This window comes from Poecilia reticulata, chromosome 2, assembly GCF_904066995.2.
Source record: "Poecilia reticulata chromosome 2, P_reticulata-male-v2, whole genome shotgun sequence".
NCBI lineage: Eukaryota > Metazoa > Chordata > Actinopteri > Cyprinodontiformes > Poeciliidae > Poecilia > Poecilia reticulata.
In genome coordinates this window covers 1,451,022-1,469,564 of record NC_088831.1, presented here as the reverse complement: position 1 = coordinate 1,469,564, position 18,543 = coordinate 1,451,022, and the positions used below count along the sequence as shown (strand labels likewise).

Below are 18,543 nucleotides of genomic sequence, written 5' to 3'. Positions count from 1 at the left end.
AAGTAATTTCCTAGATATTTATATCTGTCATATCTAGTGTATTTATTGAATTTCTCTGCTGTTCGTTCGATTTCCTATACTCCAGCCCAGCAGGTGGCGGTAATTCATTTTTTACAATAGTTGCAAAACGTAAACAACATCAAGAGAAAAAGAAAAAGACGACGGGAGTTTGCGCAGTGCGGAAGGCGCGTCAAATAAACAGCGTGGTGATTTTGAATTTGAATTATTTTGTTACATTTCTACTGAAACTTTTGTCCTCCTGCATGGCTCAGCAGGGCGACTCCTGGTCCAGCTGTAAGCGGCCTGCTGAGGTCGTTCGGCTGAGGAGAAAAAGAGCCCGTAATGTCGTTGAGAGTCCCGGAGCGAGCGGCTCTTCTCCGGCTTCTGGCTCTTCCTCAGCAGCTCCCAGCTTCCATAGCCGGTCCACAAGCAAAGGAAAACGCAGGAATCCTTTTTTGACTTGGGACAACACTGTCAGTCGTCCGAAGAACGTTTTAGTTGAAGACGGGGACGGTGAAGATGTGGGTACTTTTATAAAACTAATGTCCGCGGAGAAGACATCAGGGGACCGCAGAAGTGGTCCACCAGAAGACAGCTCGGCGGAGGTAGGATCAGTAATTCGCCCACAAACCAGTTTTATATCTGCTTCGCAAAACTCATTGTTCCAACATGTCTGCCAAATAAACATGTTTCCTACTGATTATTCTTACAACATAAAGCCTTTAATCAGGCCACTGTGTTGTTAAGCGCTTTGAATTACAGCCATGACGAAATTCACCTAAGGCTTGGAAATAAATCAATAACAATACACTAAAGCTATATTTATAAATATAAAATAAGCTATTGCCTTATGTCAATTATCAGCCAACTGATTTATCTGTGCCGATTTTCTTAATGTTGGGAGATCGGTGATCAGCTGATGCTGTCCACCTCATCAAAGGTCTAAAAATCAACTACTGTCATCTTTTGTTCTCTCATAAGAGAGATGTAAGATACATTTTAATAACGCTGTTGCAGCTTGTTTTCCGTTCTTTTTGTCGTATAGCGGAAGTTGTCCTATCAAAATAAAAGCATGAAATCAGAAACCGGAAGTCAACCACATATTAGACGAATAAAACGAAGTGAAGACAATAAGAGTTAAAAAGGTGACACAACAAATAAGGAACTTAATTTGGGATTACTTGCAACTTATTTTAAACAAATGTTAAAATTTTCTAGGTCGAATTCCCCTGCTTGATTAACAAAAAATAAACAAGAAGTCAAAGAACAACCGCTTAATCCTTATACACCAAAGGCTATGAGATTGTTGAAATTTAGAACCTATGCTATCAAGAATTTTACAAAGATAGTTTTTTTTTCAACAACAGACTATTTTTTTGTTGAAAATTAGTTTTGGCAACAAAATTAGAAAAACTAGTTTTGTTGCTCAGGGCTGAATTGCAAGAGCAATAAAAAAGAGTAAAACATTAAAGGTACTGCAGGGATCAAACAGAACAAAAACATGCTGATGAAAAAAGTTGCATGCATTTTGTTGTAGAAATCTCTGTCTGAAGACGACCCTCTGTTGGAAACAGAGGAGCAACATACTGACAATCTGCTGCTCAAGGTGGGCTTTTTCTGTTATATTAACACAAGCAGATATATAGCATCAGAATGTTAGTCTGGAGCCTTAAATGTGCTCACATGTCCTCACTGTTTTTCCATTAGAACCCACTGGCCTTTGCACCCGTCTCCATAGCCCCTGTTAGCTGTGCGGAGTATCCAGCTGACTGGAGCTTGAAAACTCGGGTCATCTTCACCTCTCCAGTCTCCATGTCGTGGACAGGGCAACCGAAAGCCCAGGAAGAAGCTCTGGGGCTCAGCAACAGCTGCAGAGCTAAGTTTACCATGCTCCCGCACAATCTGCAGGTAGTTCAATCAATCAATCAATCAAATTTTATTTGTATAGCACATTTCAGCAGCAAGGCATTTCAAAGTGCTTTACATAATTAAAATAAAAATAGAAACAAAGAATGAGAGAGATTTAGAAAAAGATTTAAAAAAAGATAAAAACATTATTAAAAGTAAAGATAAAAACATTAAAACATCGATCCACGTGAGGACTTGCCCTTATGGGGTCTCCTCGAACAGAGTTTTAGCAGAGCGACATCGTAGAAGGATTCTCAAACCTAACACTTTAAAACCCGCAATTTAGCCATAAGCAACAGGTGGGTTTCAAGTTGAGATTTAAAGGCACTCAGTGTTTCAGCTGTTTTACAGTTTTCTGGAAGTTTGTTCCAAATCTGTGGTGCGTAGAAGCTGAATGCTGCTTCTCCTCGTTTGGTTCTGGTTCTGGGGATGCAGAGCAGAACCAGAAGATCTGAGGGGTCTAGACGGTTGGTACAGCAATAACAGATCTTTAATGTATCGTGGTGCCAAACCGTTCAGTGATTTATAAACTAACATCAGTATTTTAAAGTCTCTTCTCTGAGCTACAGGGAGCCAGTGTAGGGACTTTAAAACTGGTGTTATGTCTCTATCTTCCTGGTTTTAGTGAGAACTCGAGCAGCAGCTTCTGGATCAGCTGCAGCTGTTTGATTGATTTATTAGTCAGACCTGTGAAGACGCTGTTGCAGTAATCAATGCAGCTAAAGATAAACACATGGATGAGTTTCTCTAGATTGTGCTGAGACATCAGTCCTCTAATCCTAGAGATGTTCTTCAGGTGATAGAAGGCCGACTTTGTGACTGTCTTGATGTGGCTCTGAAGGTTCAGGTCAGAGTCCATCACTACTCCCAGGTTTCGGGCTGATCGCTGGTTTTCAGTTGTAATAACTGAAGCTGTGCATTGATTCTGGTTCGCTCCTCTTTAGGTCCGAAGATAATAACTTCAGTTTTGTTTCTGTTCAGCTGGAGAAAGTTTTGTCACATCCACACTTTGATCTGTTCTGTGATTGGATGGGTTCAGAGTCACCTGGTGACATCGTGATGTAGAGCTGTGTATCATCCGCATAGTTATGGTAGCTGATCTTATTTTCTGTTATAATCTGAGCCTGTGGGAGCATATAAATATTGAAAAGGGGTCCTAGGATTGAACCTTGGGGTTCCCCACATGTGACCTTTGACCTCTTTGATGAGAAGTTTCTGATTGAAACAAAGAAATTCCAGTTATTTATGTAGGATTCAAACCAGTTGAGCACTGGACCAGAGAGTCCGACCCAACTCTCCAGTCGATTCAATAAAATGTTGTGGTCAACACTGAGGTCCAACAGAACCAGCACTGTGGTTCTCCCACAGTCTGTGTTTATATGGATGTCATTGAACACTTTGACTAGGCCGTCTCCGTGCTGTGGTGAGCACGAAAACCAGACTGGAAGGAGTCAAAGCGATTCATTATTGTTAGGAATTTAGTTAATTGTTTAAAAACAGCTTTTTCAATGATTTTGCTGATGAATGGGAGGTCAGAGATCAGAGATTGGCCAGTAATTCTGCAGTAGTGATTTGTCCAGATTGTTCTTTTTTATCAGTGGTTTGATAACTGCTGTTTTCAAAGCCTGGGGGAAAAAAACACCTGAAGAGAGCGATGAGTTACTATTTGGATCAGATCATTGGCAACGACAGGCAGGACTTTCTTAAAGAAATGTGTGGGCAGGACATCCAGACAGCAGGAACTGGAGCTTAATTGACTTCTAATTTCTTCTAGGGTTTTATAATTAAGTAGTTGAAATTGGGTCATTTGTCCTGCATTTGTTTTGTTTGGGCACAGCATTGGTACTGTCTTTGGAGTGGATGTGCAGATTAATCCTCTGATCTTTTGAATTTTCTCTGAAAAGAAACTGGAGAAGTTGTTGCAGGCACAGTTAATGTTATTATCTCACCTCTTTCTGAAGCAAATTGCGCTTTCCTCATTTATCTTAACTTTACAGTTGATATTGAGGATTTCTTTTTGAGAATTCCTTTTAATGTCATTGTGCATGAATAAAGCAAAACAAAAATAAAAAAGGAACTCTTGAAGAAACACAGAAGCAATTGGAATGTTAAGAATAAATAAGTAAGTAAGTTAATAAATACATAAAGATCAGGTTTTAGATGGATTTGCTGTCTTTAGGGCAACAACAGCTCTTGGGTAGAAACTATTTTTTAGTATGTTTGTCCTTGACTTTATTGCCCTGAAACGCCACCCTGAAAGCAGAAGTTTGAAGAGGTGGAGGCCAGGGGTGAGGGGTTCCTTGATGATGCTGCGAGCTAGGGCTGTTGTAAACGATTATTTTAGTAATCGAGTAATCTATAGATTTTTATTACGATTAATCGAGTAATCGGATAAAAACAATTATGAAATAAAATATTGGTGAATCTTCCATAACACCAGTGTTACTGTCGGATATCAACATCAGTCTATTTTTTCCACATTTGAGCTTCCCTACCAGTTACTTTTTTGTACACCGGGGGAGCAATACGGGATATTTACGGCTCCTCCGTTCAGAAACTCATCTACCAGCCATGTTCCGCCTCCCGTTTGTTCAGACCGGGATGATATAAGTTTATTGTGCGGTTCGTCCGTAAAGCTGCTCTGACCCTGTAAGCATCAACCCTCAGCCGCCCGCCGTGTTCAGTCTCTCCGCTCACCTGTAGAAATCCTCCTCAGCTTCTTCCCGCCGTTCAACCAGCAGCTCCGGAGCAGAAAGGCTGCCGAACTCCCGGCATCGCGCCGGTCATTTTAAGGATGTTTATTGGTCCCACAAAAACGATGAAAACCCGGAATTATCACCAATCAGTAAAATCCCCGCGGGCCGAACCTGAAGATTGGACGTTATGTCGCTAACACGTAGCTTCCGTCAACAACTCAGAGGCGGAAGTCAGAGCTCCGCGCAACGCAAATAATGTTCCGGCTGAAACACGGTGCGCTAAATGATACAACATAAATTAACGAAGCTTCGAGGCAGGTCAATTTTCCTCGAGGAATTTTAATAATCGAGGTACTCGAATCACTCGAGGAATCGTTTCAGCCCTACTGCGAGCACTCCAGAGGCAGCGGGTTCTGTAGATCTCCTCCAAAGATGAAAGAGGACAGCCAATCAATCTCTGGACAGGGTTAGGGTTAGGGTGTTGTTAGGATGTTTAGTTTAGTTAGTTATTTGTTCATCAGTGATTCTTGAGAATAGAGACAAAACAGGTCCTATGGATAAAGCACACAATTTGAATAAAATATACACAAAGTATAATTTTTCAAATATCTGACTAAACTAACCTGGGTCATGTGAGCACAACAATGTATATTTTCCAGGTATTTGCTGAATATTTATTTATTTTAAACATTGTAGTCGGTGGATGATGCCTGTAAAAGCCCTCGTCCAGGAGCAGAACTCAATACATTATAATAGTTTAAAATAATTAAAGAAATACTAAAATTATATATTATGACAATTAAGTATAAGTAGTCATATAAATAATTATAAAAGTATCAATAAATTGAATTAAAAATTATTTTTATATATTTTCCAACTCCATTGATATTTGTCCCTAGTTTTTGTCAACACCGTCAGACATGAAAAGAATGTAAAAAAAAAAAAAAAATCAGGCATTATTGGGGGCACCAGAACTTCTGAGGACCCCATGACCTCTTCCTTTCTCTTCCTTTGCTAAGAGGGCTAGTTAGCTCTGGTTAGCTTAAGTTATTCTTTAGTTTTTTCTTCTTTTTATTCCTAAGTTGTTTGTCACAACCATGATGTGTCAACACCATAACTGACAATTTACAAAACTTTGATGAAATTTTGTGAAATAAAAACTTAATTTTGGTAAAAATGTAAAGATTTCATGGACCTGATGAGCTACAACATGGCCTCCTTCAGAATAACATCGTATAAATTGAGGTAGTTTGGCTTTTTGTCAACTCCGTCAGTTTTTCTGACTCTTTCAGTGAAATTGTTGTCAGATCTCACTTAAATGTGGCATTAATTCATTTTAATGTATTTTACATAAATTGCATTACTTCACATGTATCAAGTTTTTCATTTTACTCACTAGTTTGTCACCTTCAGTTCTGTGTCAACTCCTTCAGATGGACTTTTTGTTGTTTTTTGTTTTAAATAATATTTATTTTGTTTCTTGAGAAGCATTTGTCTGTAAAATGAGTAAAAATATCACTAATAGGGTCATTAAAAATTATTTTATATTTATTTTTGTCAAATGGTGATAACAACATTCTGGGTCAGGTCGATTAAAAATGTAATTTTTAAAAAAAAATGTTGCAACTGTGAGCCTGTACCTTAGCATCTTTACATTTCCAAAACATTATTTGTCATATTTGCATACATAAGGTTGAGAAATGACAAAAAAAAAATTATGGGAAAATTAAAACCTATTTTGTCCCTTTTCTCAAGAATCACTGTCATCTCACTCGCTGAATGTAATGCTGTGTGTGTTGCAGGAGCCCAGGTCCTGGTCCGACGTCCGGTCTGCCTTTCAGCAGTGCTTGGTGTACTGGCAGCACCCTTCCCTGCCCTGGCTCTCTTTGTTCCCCAGGATCAATGCTGAAAAGAATTTCTCTGGGAAGAACATGCCCTGGACTCAGGATGAAGCAGTACACGAGAGTCTTGTGAAGGAATGGTGAGATTGTTAGATTTTCTGCTCTCTCCTTGAGGTCTGGGAGGATAGCATCCAATAAAAAGCTGTTTTCTCTTCTTAGGTCTGTCAGTTTGTCATCTCTCTACAGCCTTTTAAAGGTGGGGCTGTGCCCATACTTCTATGTCTGCTCCTATCAGGTACATTAACATGCTTTGGTGTTTGATAGCTTCTGTTTTTATTTCCCTAATTGGCTGTTCTTTGCATCAGTTCACAGTGTTGTTCAAGGCAGCAGGCCTTGCAGGGTCAGACTGCATAACTGCCTTAATTTCTCCTACTACTCGAGGTCTCAGAGAAGCAATGAAGACTGAAGGTACTCATAAAAAGAATAGCATGTACCAGTCAGGGGTCGCATTAATGGAATAGTTTCCATATTTGACTGTTTTTTGGGGGGGAGGTTTTAATGACTGAAAAATGTGAAGCCTTCTTGACAGGTAATAATTCACACCCTTGACTGGTGCAGGTGGGCAGGCATTATAGACTTAATGCAAAGATTTCATCGCAGCGGCAACTAGAGTCAATCAATAAAAAGACCCTTTCTGAATATTACCTCCTGTACACTGGACTAAATGCATCTTTCTGACCGGAAGCTGACAGCGTGTTGAAGAGTTGTGGACCGGACGCTTTGGAGCGTTCAGAAGCGCATTCCAAACCTTTTGTTGAAATGGCGCATTTAATTTCAGTCTCCAGTACATACAGAACAGAGAAAACTGAAGAGAATGCAATGTTGTGTTCATTCGTTTACAGTCTAAACAGAGGAGCCGACAGTTCATCATGAAGAAATAAGTAAAGGTGCATAAATAGACTGTAAAAGCGCACACCCGGACCACTCACAGGGTATAAAGCTTTCAGTTTGATTAGATTGATCCGTTTGGATCAGAGAGATCCAACTGACTGATGAACTAGAGCAGATTTCTCTGCAAATGGGAGCCAGGAGGAATTAGTGAGGCACTGTACATTCAGACCCCAGCAGGTGAAGTGCTTGTAATTTAAGTGGAGTCATTTAATTTAACTTATAAATTATTGGAGTCACAGTCAGCGGTTTTTATCACTATGGAGAAAAAGTTAGATGTGTTCATCTGCTTTATGTATGATGGGATCTGGATTCATGGTTCAACTAGGTGAATATGAACTAAACCGCATAAAAATGCGGCTGAATAGCCTAATGTTAATGTGATTATAATTTGAGGAGTAAATACAGTTAATGCCAGATTTTTTTTATGCTGGCAGTCAAAATGACCGACGACAAAAAACGTATTGCAACCTCTGGCACCATATTGTGCTACTGTACTTTATCTCTGACCCTTGTCTTTGTTAAGGTGTGGAGTTCAGTCTTCCCCTGCTGAAGGAAAGGAGGCGGATTAGTGAGCAACATAAAAGTATTCAACAGGGAGAAGAGGAAATGGAAAATGAGAACAAAGATTTGTGAGACTTTTACTGTGTGCACTGTTGATGACAAATCTGAATTCTATGTTCTAGAAGATGTTTAAAATGGTCTTTTTCTTGGTTTACTGCTGCAGTGATTCAAAATGTAAATGTTGCAGCTTGCAGGTGGATGAGGACTATCAGAATTGGGATGAAGAAGATGATGGATGCAGCCAAGGTGAAGATGACAGCTTGTCTTGGCTAAAGGAGATAGGAATCCAGGACAAACTCAAGAAGCCCGAATGCCTTAACATCCAGCTGTATCCTCCATTGCTCCTTGTTTTTGCGACATTTCTGAACCAATACAACCTTGTTCTTCTTGAACAAGTAAAATAAAATAGTGAATACTGAATGCTCCTTGACTGCTTATATAGACAAAAAGAAGCTCCAACTCTGTCTCTAGACCATAAACCTGAGTCGGCTGTATGTGTGGAGGGATCCCACTCCTTCAATCTCATCAACTTCCTCATCAACTGGAAGAGTGTGGTGGCTGCAGCTGGTTCTCAGACCGGTCTGCCACCAACCCTGCTGGCCCCCACTGCCTTCAGAGGGGCTACCATGAAAGTTCTGAAGGTATCGGAGTCATCCATGTCATTGTTTCTGAGTCGATATACATATTGACTCATATATTTTTTTCTTTGAAGGACTGAAAATGAAATGTAAGATCAACCTTTACTAATAACTCTGTCTTTATTAACCCGTTTAACAGTCTGGTTTATGATGTGCTTTCCAGGGCCGCAGCGTTAATGTCAAGAATTTGGTCGATTGTACCTACCAGAACATTAGCAGTCTGGAGCTCACAGGTACAGAACCAGAACTAGAACGTTTTTGGTTTTACTTCTGAATTGCAGATGTTCTTTTGAGTTTTCAAAACTATAACCCTGTTCATATTGATATGGTAGGGGTAGCATTATGTTAAATCAACTTTTTTTAGCTTTACATGATATAATGTTATTCCGTCACCAAAAACATATATGGAGTGTTTCTTTGATTCTTTCATGCATGTCTGAGAAATTCTTTAATCTCCCATGACAACCATTCAACTGTGCAAAATGCCTTTAGTGAACCTGGCAACACCTTTGAGGCGCAGATCCTGTACTTCAGAGCAACCGTCCCCCACAACTTCACCATCCAGGTCCTTTAAACTAGCAAGCAGCAATTAACAAAAAACTGATGGAGCTGATTAAACATACGTCTAAGTGTAATGCTGGTAAAAATGTTGTTAAAAGGTTAATAGAGGAGCGATGTTGTGGCAACTTCTTGATGGTGGAGTTCCAGAAAGAGCAGGAGTCTTAAGAGGTGTTAAATTACAGTGTCAAATTTCTTTAAAGTCACATTTGATATATAGCATTCTTATAACAACTGAAGGTAACATAGTTACTTGATTGTGTTATAAAATGGTACTATGTGCATAGGAAATATACAGTGGGCTCAAAGTATTCAGACCCCTTTAAATTTTTCACTGCAGTCATTTGCTAGAATCAAAACGGTTAATACAATCCCAACAAAATAAAATCTTACCACACCCTGCAACTTTTTCCTGCTTCTCTCCAGTTTTAGATTTGCCATTATTTTGGCTCTTGAACTGAGCTGAATGAAACCATCCATATTGTCAGGGAAACTTGAACAAAAATACCAGTAGGTGGCAGCAACAGGCGATATTATCACAGTTTAGACAGATTCTATTTCTGTGTCAGTCCCTGCTTCCTGTCCTCTCAAAGTCCTTCATAGATAACATAAACTGAATTTGACTGCTTTACTTTACAAGATCAAACTGGACTGTATGTCAGTGGATGATTGGATCTTACTGATGGGATTTTGATGTGTATTTCTGTATGATGGGAAACAAACGGGGCCTCTGTTTCTTAAGTGTCTTGAGATAACATTTGTTGTGAGTTGGTGGTGTACAAATGAACTTAAACTGACTTTCTTTTTGCACTTTAGGACCCATCCTTCCTTCATCTCTTCATGCCATCACAGCTCTTCTTCAGACTGCTCAAAAAGGCAACTTCTCTGCTGCTCTTTATACTCATACACCCACTGCTGTCATGAACATAGAAACCTGCAGGAAACGGGTATGACATTAATCACATAATAGATGCACAGTAACACTAATTTTGAATCGGTCACGTCACAGTAAATATTGAGCAATCTCCCATGTTTCTGTGTTTTGTAGTGTAGCAAGGCAGTGGGAGACCTGACTCACTGTGGTCTTCCTCCTGCTTCTATTAATCATCTCCAGCAGCCATCCACTCTTGGCAAAACTACCCTGACGCACTTAGCACTGAATAACTATAGCTACACCTGGAAGATTGGATAAAACAGAGATGGTGCATATCTCAAACCATCACACCTCCACAAAAAGACAACATCCAATGGAGTTTCTTCAATTCTTTAGATTTTGTTGGTCTTTCATCAAGCATAAGTGTATTTTTTGTAAATTGTTTTTAAAAAATAGTTCATAATAAATCCTATTTATGCAAGTAATTTTTCTACAATTTTTTTTTCAACAAGTTAATTTTATTGGCGTTTGACCACTTCCTGATTTTCTTTCTTTCTTTTTTTTTTTTTTGCATGTTAGTCATTTTAGTGTTTCAAACATTTAAATTGGTTTGATATTATTCTCTCTAAAAGAGAATAACGTCCCAACTTACATCACCCAATGTTAAAAGGTGATTGCTGCCTAAACCTGAAAACTGGCAACTGGTAATTCCAAAGAGTTCAACTTTAGTCTAGTGGTTCTCAACGTGGGCGGTACCGCCCCCCAGGGGGCGTTCAGAGGACGGCAGGGGGCGCTGGCGGACATTTTTACAAAAGGGGGGCGTTTGGTCGAAGGTAAACTTTACACCTTAAATGCACAATACCAGTTTAGACTTTGAGCAACTTGGTAAAACTGTATTATGTAACATTAAATCTTGCTTGGCTGCAACGGTATGATGGCAGCTCTTCTTCATCTTCTTCTTCTTCTTCTATTCAGTGTTTGTTAGCTTCTGTTAGCTTCGTGGTGCAGCTCTGTTCTCCTGCTACTGGTAGTTAAAATCACGATACCCTCACTGAGTATCCCTCTGAAAAATGAACCCATTTAAATAAAGAAATAAAGAAGTCCCTCCATGGTGATACCTCGATAGAGAGCGTTCATTTTATAGCGTTAACACGGTGCTGTAAGTGGTCCGGTATGAAACGGGGTGATAGAACAACACAGCACTTTTACATTTCAATATTCAGAATGCAGAAATTGTTTCCGTTGTTTTAAAAGGTTTATGTCAGTCTGCCTTTTCCCCATCGATACTCTTCCCAACCGCCCTGCACCTTAGGGGTTAAAAAAAAAGACGTTCACATTGCGCAAAACTCTGAAACAGGAGAAGCGGAACATAAAACGGAGCGACGAACTAGATGTGAATTATGGCATAAAAACAGAGAATCCGACGCTGAACAGTGAAAAAATCAACACATGATGTGAAACACATGACGATTAGGCGGCGCAGCAGGTGATGAGTGAAGATTACTGATGGTCAATAAATGATAAAATAAATCTATCAACAGGAAAGAAACTAAAGTGAACATAGCAATAAACCAAGAGAGGATAAAACTAATCAAATGAAACTAAATGGAAATGAATGAAGAACAAAATGAAAGAATAAACTAAGAAACTAAAGTAAATACAGAGGAATAAGCTGGTATGGCAAGACCTTTAGAGCAATAATTAATACAGAGACTGTATGGCAAGAATAAACAGACACTATTTCCAGATAAAAGGTCAAATAATATTGTTGAAGTGTCATGGGTTTGTTGAGACCACATCTAGTACTGAGAATAAATATATCTTACAGATCATAACAGTAAAGAACTGATCACTGATTTATGTTTTTAATTAGATTTGATATATTTATTTCTTCAATATTATTTTTCATGTCAGTGTTAATGTCATGAGGCTGATGACTCCATGACACTTTGAATTTGACTCATTAGGATTTGATTAAGAACCAGATTTGTTCTTTGTCATTTCTGTCCAGTAAAACTATTAATCTATAATCAATAGACAGATCTATATAAAGATATAATCCATGTTTCTGTCTCATATTTCTATGGCATTAAAGGAACTTTAGTTTTTCCACTGAAAGCTCTGGTTTGAACAGTAAATGCCATGTGGGTGAAGTTTTATGGATGATTCTCTGATGTCCCATTCTCCTGAAGGCAGCACAGAGCTGCACCACCAGAAACTGACAAACACTGAAGAGAAGAAGAGTTATGATTAATGTAGTTACAGTTCTATCCATGTTTTAATGCTGCAGCTCAGTCGGTTTGCAAATAGTTCAAAGTTTAAACTGGCATGTTGAACATCTTTTATCTGGTCATTTTATGGAATATTTACAACTAGAAAATGGCACAAAATAAGAATATTTCTCCACTCTGATTGGCTGCTGTTAGACCTACCAATTTTAACTTGAATATTCATTACATTTTTCATAGACACCTGTGAAAATAATTTCTATTCTTATGACTTTTTTGTTCTCTGGGAAATTATTTTTGATGATAAATACAGAAACAAGCATAAAAATCAAAACATCTACAATAGTGACAGTAATATTAATGATAAAATAATAGTCAGTGCAAAGTAGCCTGCTAACTCTTTGGTGGGGGGCGGTGAGGGACCTGGATAAGGGTTAGGGGGGCGCTGGGTCAAAAAAGGTTGAGAAACACTGGACTAGTCAGTACTTTTGTTTTCCCAAAAATCTTGGGGGTCATCTAGGTGAGTTCTGGAAAAATGGAGACAACCCTGAAATGTTCTTTTTGCTTGTCTTAGAACAAGTGTAACTCAGAAGAGAAAACGTCCTCTTTTCTCTACTATTCATATTAATACATTTACGTTTTTAGTTTGAAAAACCGAAAACACTTTTATTTTGAAAAGAAGTGTGATCCTCTTTTAGCTTCATTTCCTGTTTCAAAAGGAAGCGTGATCCTGTCTTAACTTGGGATGCAGTCGGCTGCTCTTTGAAGATGTAAGGAGGCTGTAGACCAGGGGTGTCAGACTCCAGTCCTCCAGATGAGCCACAGGTACAAAACACTGGAATGAAACGGCTTCATTACCTCCTTGTGTAGATCAGTTCTCCAAAGTCTTGCTAATGACCTAATTATTCTGTTCAGGTGGTGCAGCACAGGCACATCTAAAAGTTGCAGGGCAGTGGACCTCCAGGACTGGAGTTTGACGCCTGTGCTACAGACAAACTGTGCTGAACTTTGTGGGTATCATCAAAATGAAAATTAATAGCACTTTCCAGAAGTTAATTTTCAATATCTATTATGCTAAGTTGATGGGAGCGTGTGCTAGCGAAACTGTTGCTGTGTCCATTGATACTTGGTCTTGGTGAGTTAGCATTGTGCTAATGCTGAATCGTGGTTAGTTTTATTTCTGTTTAAAAACATTTTTTAACAATAAATTTTCTTTTTGTTAAATGATTTTACCCAGTCAGACTTAAGTTCACAATGATATAAGAAATCATTTTAATTTCTTTTGCACTATTTTTTCAGTTCAATTGATCTTAAATTGATTTTTTTAAATTTATGATTTAACAGGATAAAGTTTAGTAGTAATTCATTCATTTTATTTCATGCCATAATTTACAAAACCTGAAAAATTTATTTAAATGAATTATTTAATTGACTAAAGGAACACTAATCCGATATACATGGTTAAAGAATGTATTTGCTCACATGGTTAAAAATAAAATACTTTAACTATTGAGTTAAAAACAAGAACATCCATGTAATATATTACTGTGGTAATATGGGAACCAAAGAACTAGGCTATATCTATAAGAATGGATGAAAAAAAGATTTTATTGGCAGGATACAATAATGTCATTGTGTGTAGGCAAGTTTTTTTTTAACAAACAGGTGATCTATCTGTGCTACCCATCAATCCGTCCTACTGTGTGGCAATGCGCACATCGATGTCATACTGCTTACTCAGCAGATTTATTCATACATCCCATCTGTGGAAGTTTTCATCTGTTTATGTCATTGAAGGTTAAGGTAAGCTTTATCTAATTTATTTTGTACCTGGCTTTCAGTGAGCTGTTGTGTTATGCATGTTTTAAGGCAGCTTGTGTTTACATATTTGTAAATGACTAGTTTGCTGTCTGCAATGTCCTTACTGTACTGCATACTGTAAACAAAGTCATTGCTTGGCGTCAACCACGTGAATCAGGACAAAATACGTTGTTTTGTGGGCTATACTTTAAAATATTTTATTTTAATAACGCTTTTAATTAAACTGCTAAATGGAGCATGTTGGTAGCGATATTATGTGGGATTGAAGTTGTGTAATTCTATGGTGTTGGGTATATTAAGATACCCTATCATTTCAGGTGCACAGTGACCTGCGAAGTTTGGTCTACACACTTTGTCTGCTTCATTTGATAAAGACTGTCATACAATGTATTAATGCACAAAAAGCGTTTGCAGAGATCTGTATTTGTAGATATCTAATTTCATTTCAATAAAAACTTGTTTCCTCTGTCTGATGCTGTTTCATTCTTACAAACACCTCTGTGTTTAAAATATTTTTCTAAAGGTAGGATATTCTGATGCAGGGTCGTGATGCACTGCTGTGCGCTACCCACACATTTATCAGGTCGGATATTCTGATGGAGTTTTGGTGCATCAGCCTGTGCTACCTCTGTATTTTATAATGATATTCAAAGGAAGGAATTTGCTGTAGCAAAATGTACCAGCTAAGATATTTTGATGGTGTTTTGGTAGATCAACATGTGCTACCATGTGTACTTTGTGAAGGTAGGATTCTAATATGGGGTTTTAGTACCAGTTTTACATGATAAAACAGGGAGGCTATTCTCAAGAAGGTTTTAAGTGCATTTACACAAGGTTTATTTAAATAGGGAGGGATTCAGATACTTTTAGAAAAGATGTCATTTACATTTTTTTCAAATTCTACTTATCCCTGCTAAGTGCAAATCCCTTCTCTTAAATATAATTGGTATTTAACATCGACACTAACTGCTCAGGTCTTCTGTATGTAAATGTCACTAGCGGCTTTTGAAAGGTAGCACTGACAGACAGATATCTAGATGTGCTACAGTAGGAACATTTGACAAGGTAGCACAGGTAAACAACACTGGGATGTTGCAGAGGTCATAAAAAAAGGAAGCAGTTTCCGTAAACTTAATTCACTTGTCATTAACAGCTTATGGTTTATGAAATGTTTATTACTAAAGTTCAGAATACCATACACCTGACAATATGCTATGTCAAGCAGTGAAGTTTATAAAATGTGCACAAGGATCAAATCTTTTGGGAATGACTGCATAATGTATCCAGTGCGGTGATGTTGGGAGATGAAGGACCCAATAAAAACATAGAACAACAATTTGTGGGTGAAGACACGATCATTTTAAGAGTTTCATTAAGAGCAAACAAAATGATCAGAAGGGAAAATCCAAAGGCCAGCCAACTGGGTGCATATCCTGGACTACAGATGTTAAACAGCTGCTGGTGACGAAGAAAAGGCTGCAGAGAAGATGGATGGGTAAAGTGAAAGAGGGCATGCAAAGTCAATGTGACAGAAGATGTTTGGTTTAGCATGAAATGCAAATATAATCTGCAGTTTCGATCAAAAGGAGAATAAATATGATTGATTGTGTAATGAGTGCCATTCAGCCTGGAAAATACAATGTGCATCTGACATACTTTGAAAATAAGATTACTGAGTTAATTGGTGTAACCCTTATTCTGTTTTTGGAAGGACTCCACTTTGCTACTCTATTGCATTTGGGCAGAAATATGAAACTGATTAAAGTGTTATATTCAAGTTAGCTAACATAAAATAAATGTCTGCATACTTTCCAACTCTTTAATTGACATCTGATGTATAGAACCAATGCCTTTAACCTTTGACTTTTTACCTCTGACTCTTAAGTGTATGTGTCTAGATCTGAGACACTGAATCCCATGTTTGTGAAGTTAAGCTCTTTTCTGAGCAAAAATGTAAAACAAGTCATTCAGCGAGTAAGTTGCACAAAGTGACACGTTTCTTCATTGGTATAAAAACACATGCTGTACTGTTGGTGACCTGCATTCACACAGTCCTAGTGTGAAACCAGTTGGACTTACAATCACTAAAAATTGACACCAAAATCTACATATTTGTGGTTCAGTAACATTTTGTGAACCCTACAGAAAATGAACAGCTTGCTCAACAGGTCAACGCTTTTTCTAAGAAACAAAAACAAAAACTATACATTACTAGTAATGTTTGGAGATTTCATGAAATAAGGTTATTTTGTTTATCTGGTGCAAAACTCAGGAGGCCATAAAGATTGAATAGATTATCCAATTCCAATTTAACAGGGTGAAGACTTTGGCTTCTTTCAATCTGTCAAACAACATGGACGGTTTTAGGCAGGAGCAAACAAGTACCAGCACCCCTGCAGAACCGGGCCTGACCCCTGTTATTACCTCTGTAATAAAGTGGTAATACTAAATCGATTTATGATGATGTGAGACTACGTAGGCGGCATTTTGGGGAAATTGTAGTTAGTCATTTTACAGCAAAGATTCAACACAAATTTTAGAAAATGTGAGATGCTGTGAGAGGTTTGGTGGAACCAGCTGCATATTGTCCGAACCCCCACCAAGAAAAAAAAAATCATCCTTCTACTACTTTGTGTCGTCTTCTGGGTTTTTGCCGGTAGTAACATCCTGCTCATTACTCTTGTGATGTGAAAAAAGTATTTCAATGCAACCGAAAAACCACCTGATCCTGGTGCAAATGCTTTTCATCCAAAAATGTATGTTTTTTTGTTTTTTTTTTTACTTTGAAGCTTTTTTTAAGAAAACAATATGTTACTGGTAATGTCTTGAGATTTCATGAGATAAAGGGGAATTTACAAAATAATAATTACAAGATAATTACTCAAATTATCCATTAATTTGTGCAATTAATGGATAATTAACGGAAAGACAGGTATTGCTATTGTTGGGCCAATTACATTGGTTTCCTTCAGTTTTATTTTAACAATGAATTAATTAAATGTATGTAACGTTTATAAATAACATGTTTTTTTACATAATTGTTAAAACTGTCACCATTTCTTAACAGTAGGAGACAGATAATCTGCCTAAGGATCGATCTTCCTCCCCGAGATATTTTTGAAATGAAGAAATGTGCTGCTCCCGACCAAAAACAACCAATCAGAGCCAGGAGGAGGATCTTGGTGCTATCACTCATCCTCATGTACTCGCTGCTAAATGTGCTAATGGTGGAGAAACAACTTACCATTACAGAAAAACCATTTTACCTGCAGCCATCGATAGCTATGCTAACTAGCCTGAGCACTCAACAGAATCTATTGGTAAAAGCTGGCAGCACCACAGGACACTGAATGACAGCGCTAACCCCACCTCTGGGCTCTGATTGGTTGTTCTAGTTAGCACTGGGAGAAAGCAGAGGAGCTAGATTTTTTTCACTGATTCTCTACCTCAAACCATGACATGGTGACAGCTTCAACAAATATGTAAAAAAAAAAAAAGTATTTATAAAAGTTTCATGCTGCACCTTTAAAGTGTTGCTCTTCTGGCTTCAGCCGCATTGAGATAGAATGACAGTTTTCATCTGTATTTTCAGGGGTCTGCAATCTGCAACTCTGGAGAACCAAATGGTTCTGTGGCTTACTTAACTTATGACATATTGTCCTGTTATTTATTTATTTGTACTGTGCCTCAATGAAAAAGAACTGCTCCACCCCCTGCCGGTAAACCTAGTCTAGAACCGCCACAGTCAAACAACTTAAATGATGTAAAGATAAGACTCACATAGTCCTTGAGTTGTCATTATATAAAATATACTTATTTCAGGTGAGTCTACTCTTTGCAGCATTGCCATGATAAGAGTAGAACATCTGTCATCACTGTCTCAGGTGACTCAATATGGTCTCCAAACAGCTTCAGCAGCAACCATGTTTGTTGGTGAGCTACTGTGGCTGGATTCCACCTCCACACCCACTCCCTCATTCTGATTGGGCAAAGAAGGGTGTAGAAGAGAAGAACCTGTGGATGCAGTGGTACAAGGCGGGAGGATACGAGGTGGAGAATGTGAGTCACTGCCGCCTGCTCCCCCAGCCATCATAGAGAACTGGTATGAGCCGGTGGTGGCTGAGTAGTAGAGGTGGTATGGAGATGAAGTAGACTGGAACGGCCCATTCTGAGCTTGGTGAGGGGTGTTTGCAGGATACGGTGGAGGCAAATATGTATGGTACCGTCCTGTTTGGGTGGTTGCCATGGCTGTTGCCATAGTGATGCTGATGGCACCATTAGAGACTGGATTATGGGTTGGGGTGTATGTGAATGCAGCTCCTGTAGGAGGATAGTGCACCCGAGGGTTAGAGAAACGAGAGTCGGGCAGGGAGGGAAGGGAGCTAAAAGGACGCTCCAAAGCCATCCTGGGGTCACCAAAGGCTGTAAGGTCAGGACCTGAGGGAAAAGAAATGTCACAGTTTATCA

General features: G+C 38.6%; 2 protein-coding genes across 4 annotated transcripts in view; one reads left to right on the top strand and one right to left on the bottom strand.

Moving 5' to 3' along the window:
• Positions 1 to 134: 134 nt before the first annotated feature.
• donson (DNA replication fork stabilization factor DONSON) lies at positions 135 to 14,544 on the top strand. 2 transcript variants are annotated; one of them, XR_014090507.1, is made up of 13 exons: positions 135 to 605; positions 1,538 to 1,606; positions 1,708 to 1,908; positions 6,407 to 6,585; positions 6,665 to 6,740; positions 6,811 to 6,913; positions 7,920 to 8,025; positions 8,145 to 8,285; positions 8,400 to 8,598; positions 8,759 to 8,828; positions 9,970 to 10,100; positions 10,202 to 13,080; positions 13,171 to 14,544. XR_014090507.1 is itself a non-coding variant. In XM_008430581.2 (12 exons), exons 1-12 carry the CDS (start codon positions 264 to 266, stop codon positions 10,343 to 10,345), a joined length of 1,761 nt encoding a protein of 586 aa, XP_008428803.1. In that variant the 5' UTR covers positions 135 to 263; the 3' UTR covers positions 10,346 to 14,544. The 2 variants fall into 2 exon arrangements, 1 of the variants encoding a protein (XP_008428803.1); XM_008430581.2 differs by having other exon boundaries at positions 10,202 to 14,544.
• Positions 14,536 to 18,543, bottom strand: part of runx1 (RUNX family transcription factor 1) — a 23,948-nt gene continuing 19,940 nt past the window's right edge. For both annotated transcript variants that reach the window (XM_017308042.2, XM_008430569.3), the window contains exon 8: positions 14,536 to 18,513. In XM_017308042.2, coding sequence (XP_017163531.1) covers positions 17,966 to 18,513 — 548 coding nt within the window. In that variant the 3' untranslated portion in view covers positions 14,536 to 17,965. The remainder of the gene's footprint in view (positions 18,514 to 18,543) is intronic.

Excerpts from the sequence above, each read along its gene's own strand:
- donson (XM_008430581.2), top strand. The coding sequence starts at position 264 with ATGGCTCAGCAGGGCGACTCCTGGTCCAGCTGTAAGCGGCCTGCTGAG. Across the intron at positions 6,586-6,664 it reads GAGAGTCTTGTGAAGGAATG|GTCTGTCAGTTTGTCATCTC; the intron begins GTGAGATTGTTA and ends TTCTCTTCTTAG. Across the intron at positions 8,286-8,399 it reads GAATGCCTTAACATCCAGCT|ACAAAAAGAAGCTCCAACTC; the intron begins GTATCCTCCATT and ends CTGCTTATATAG.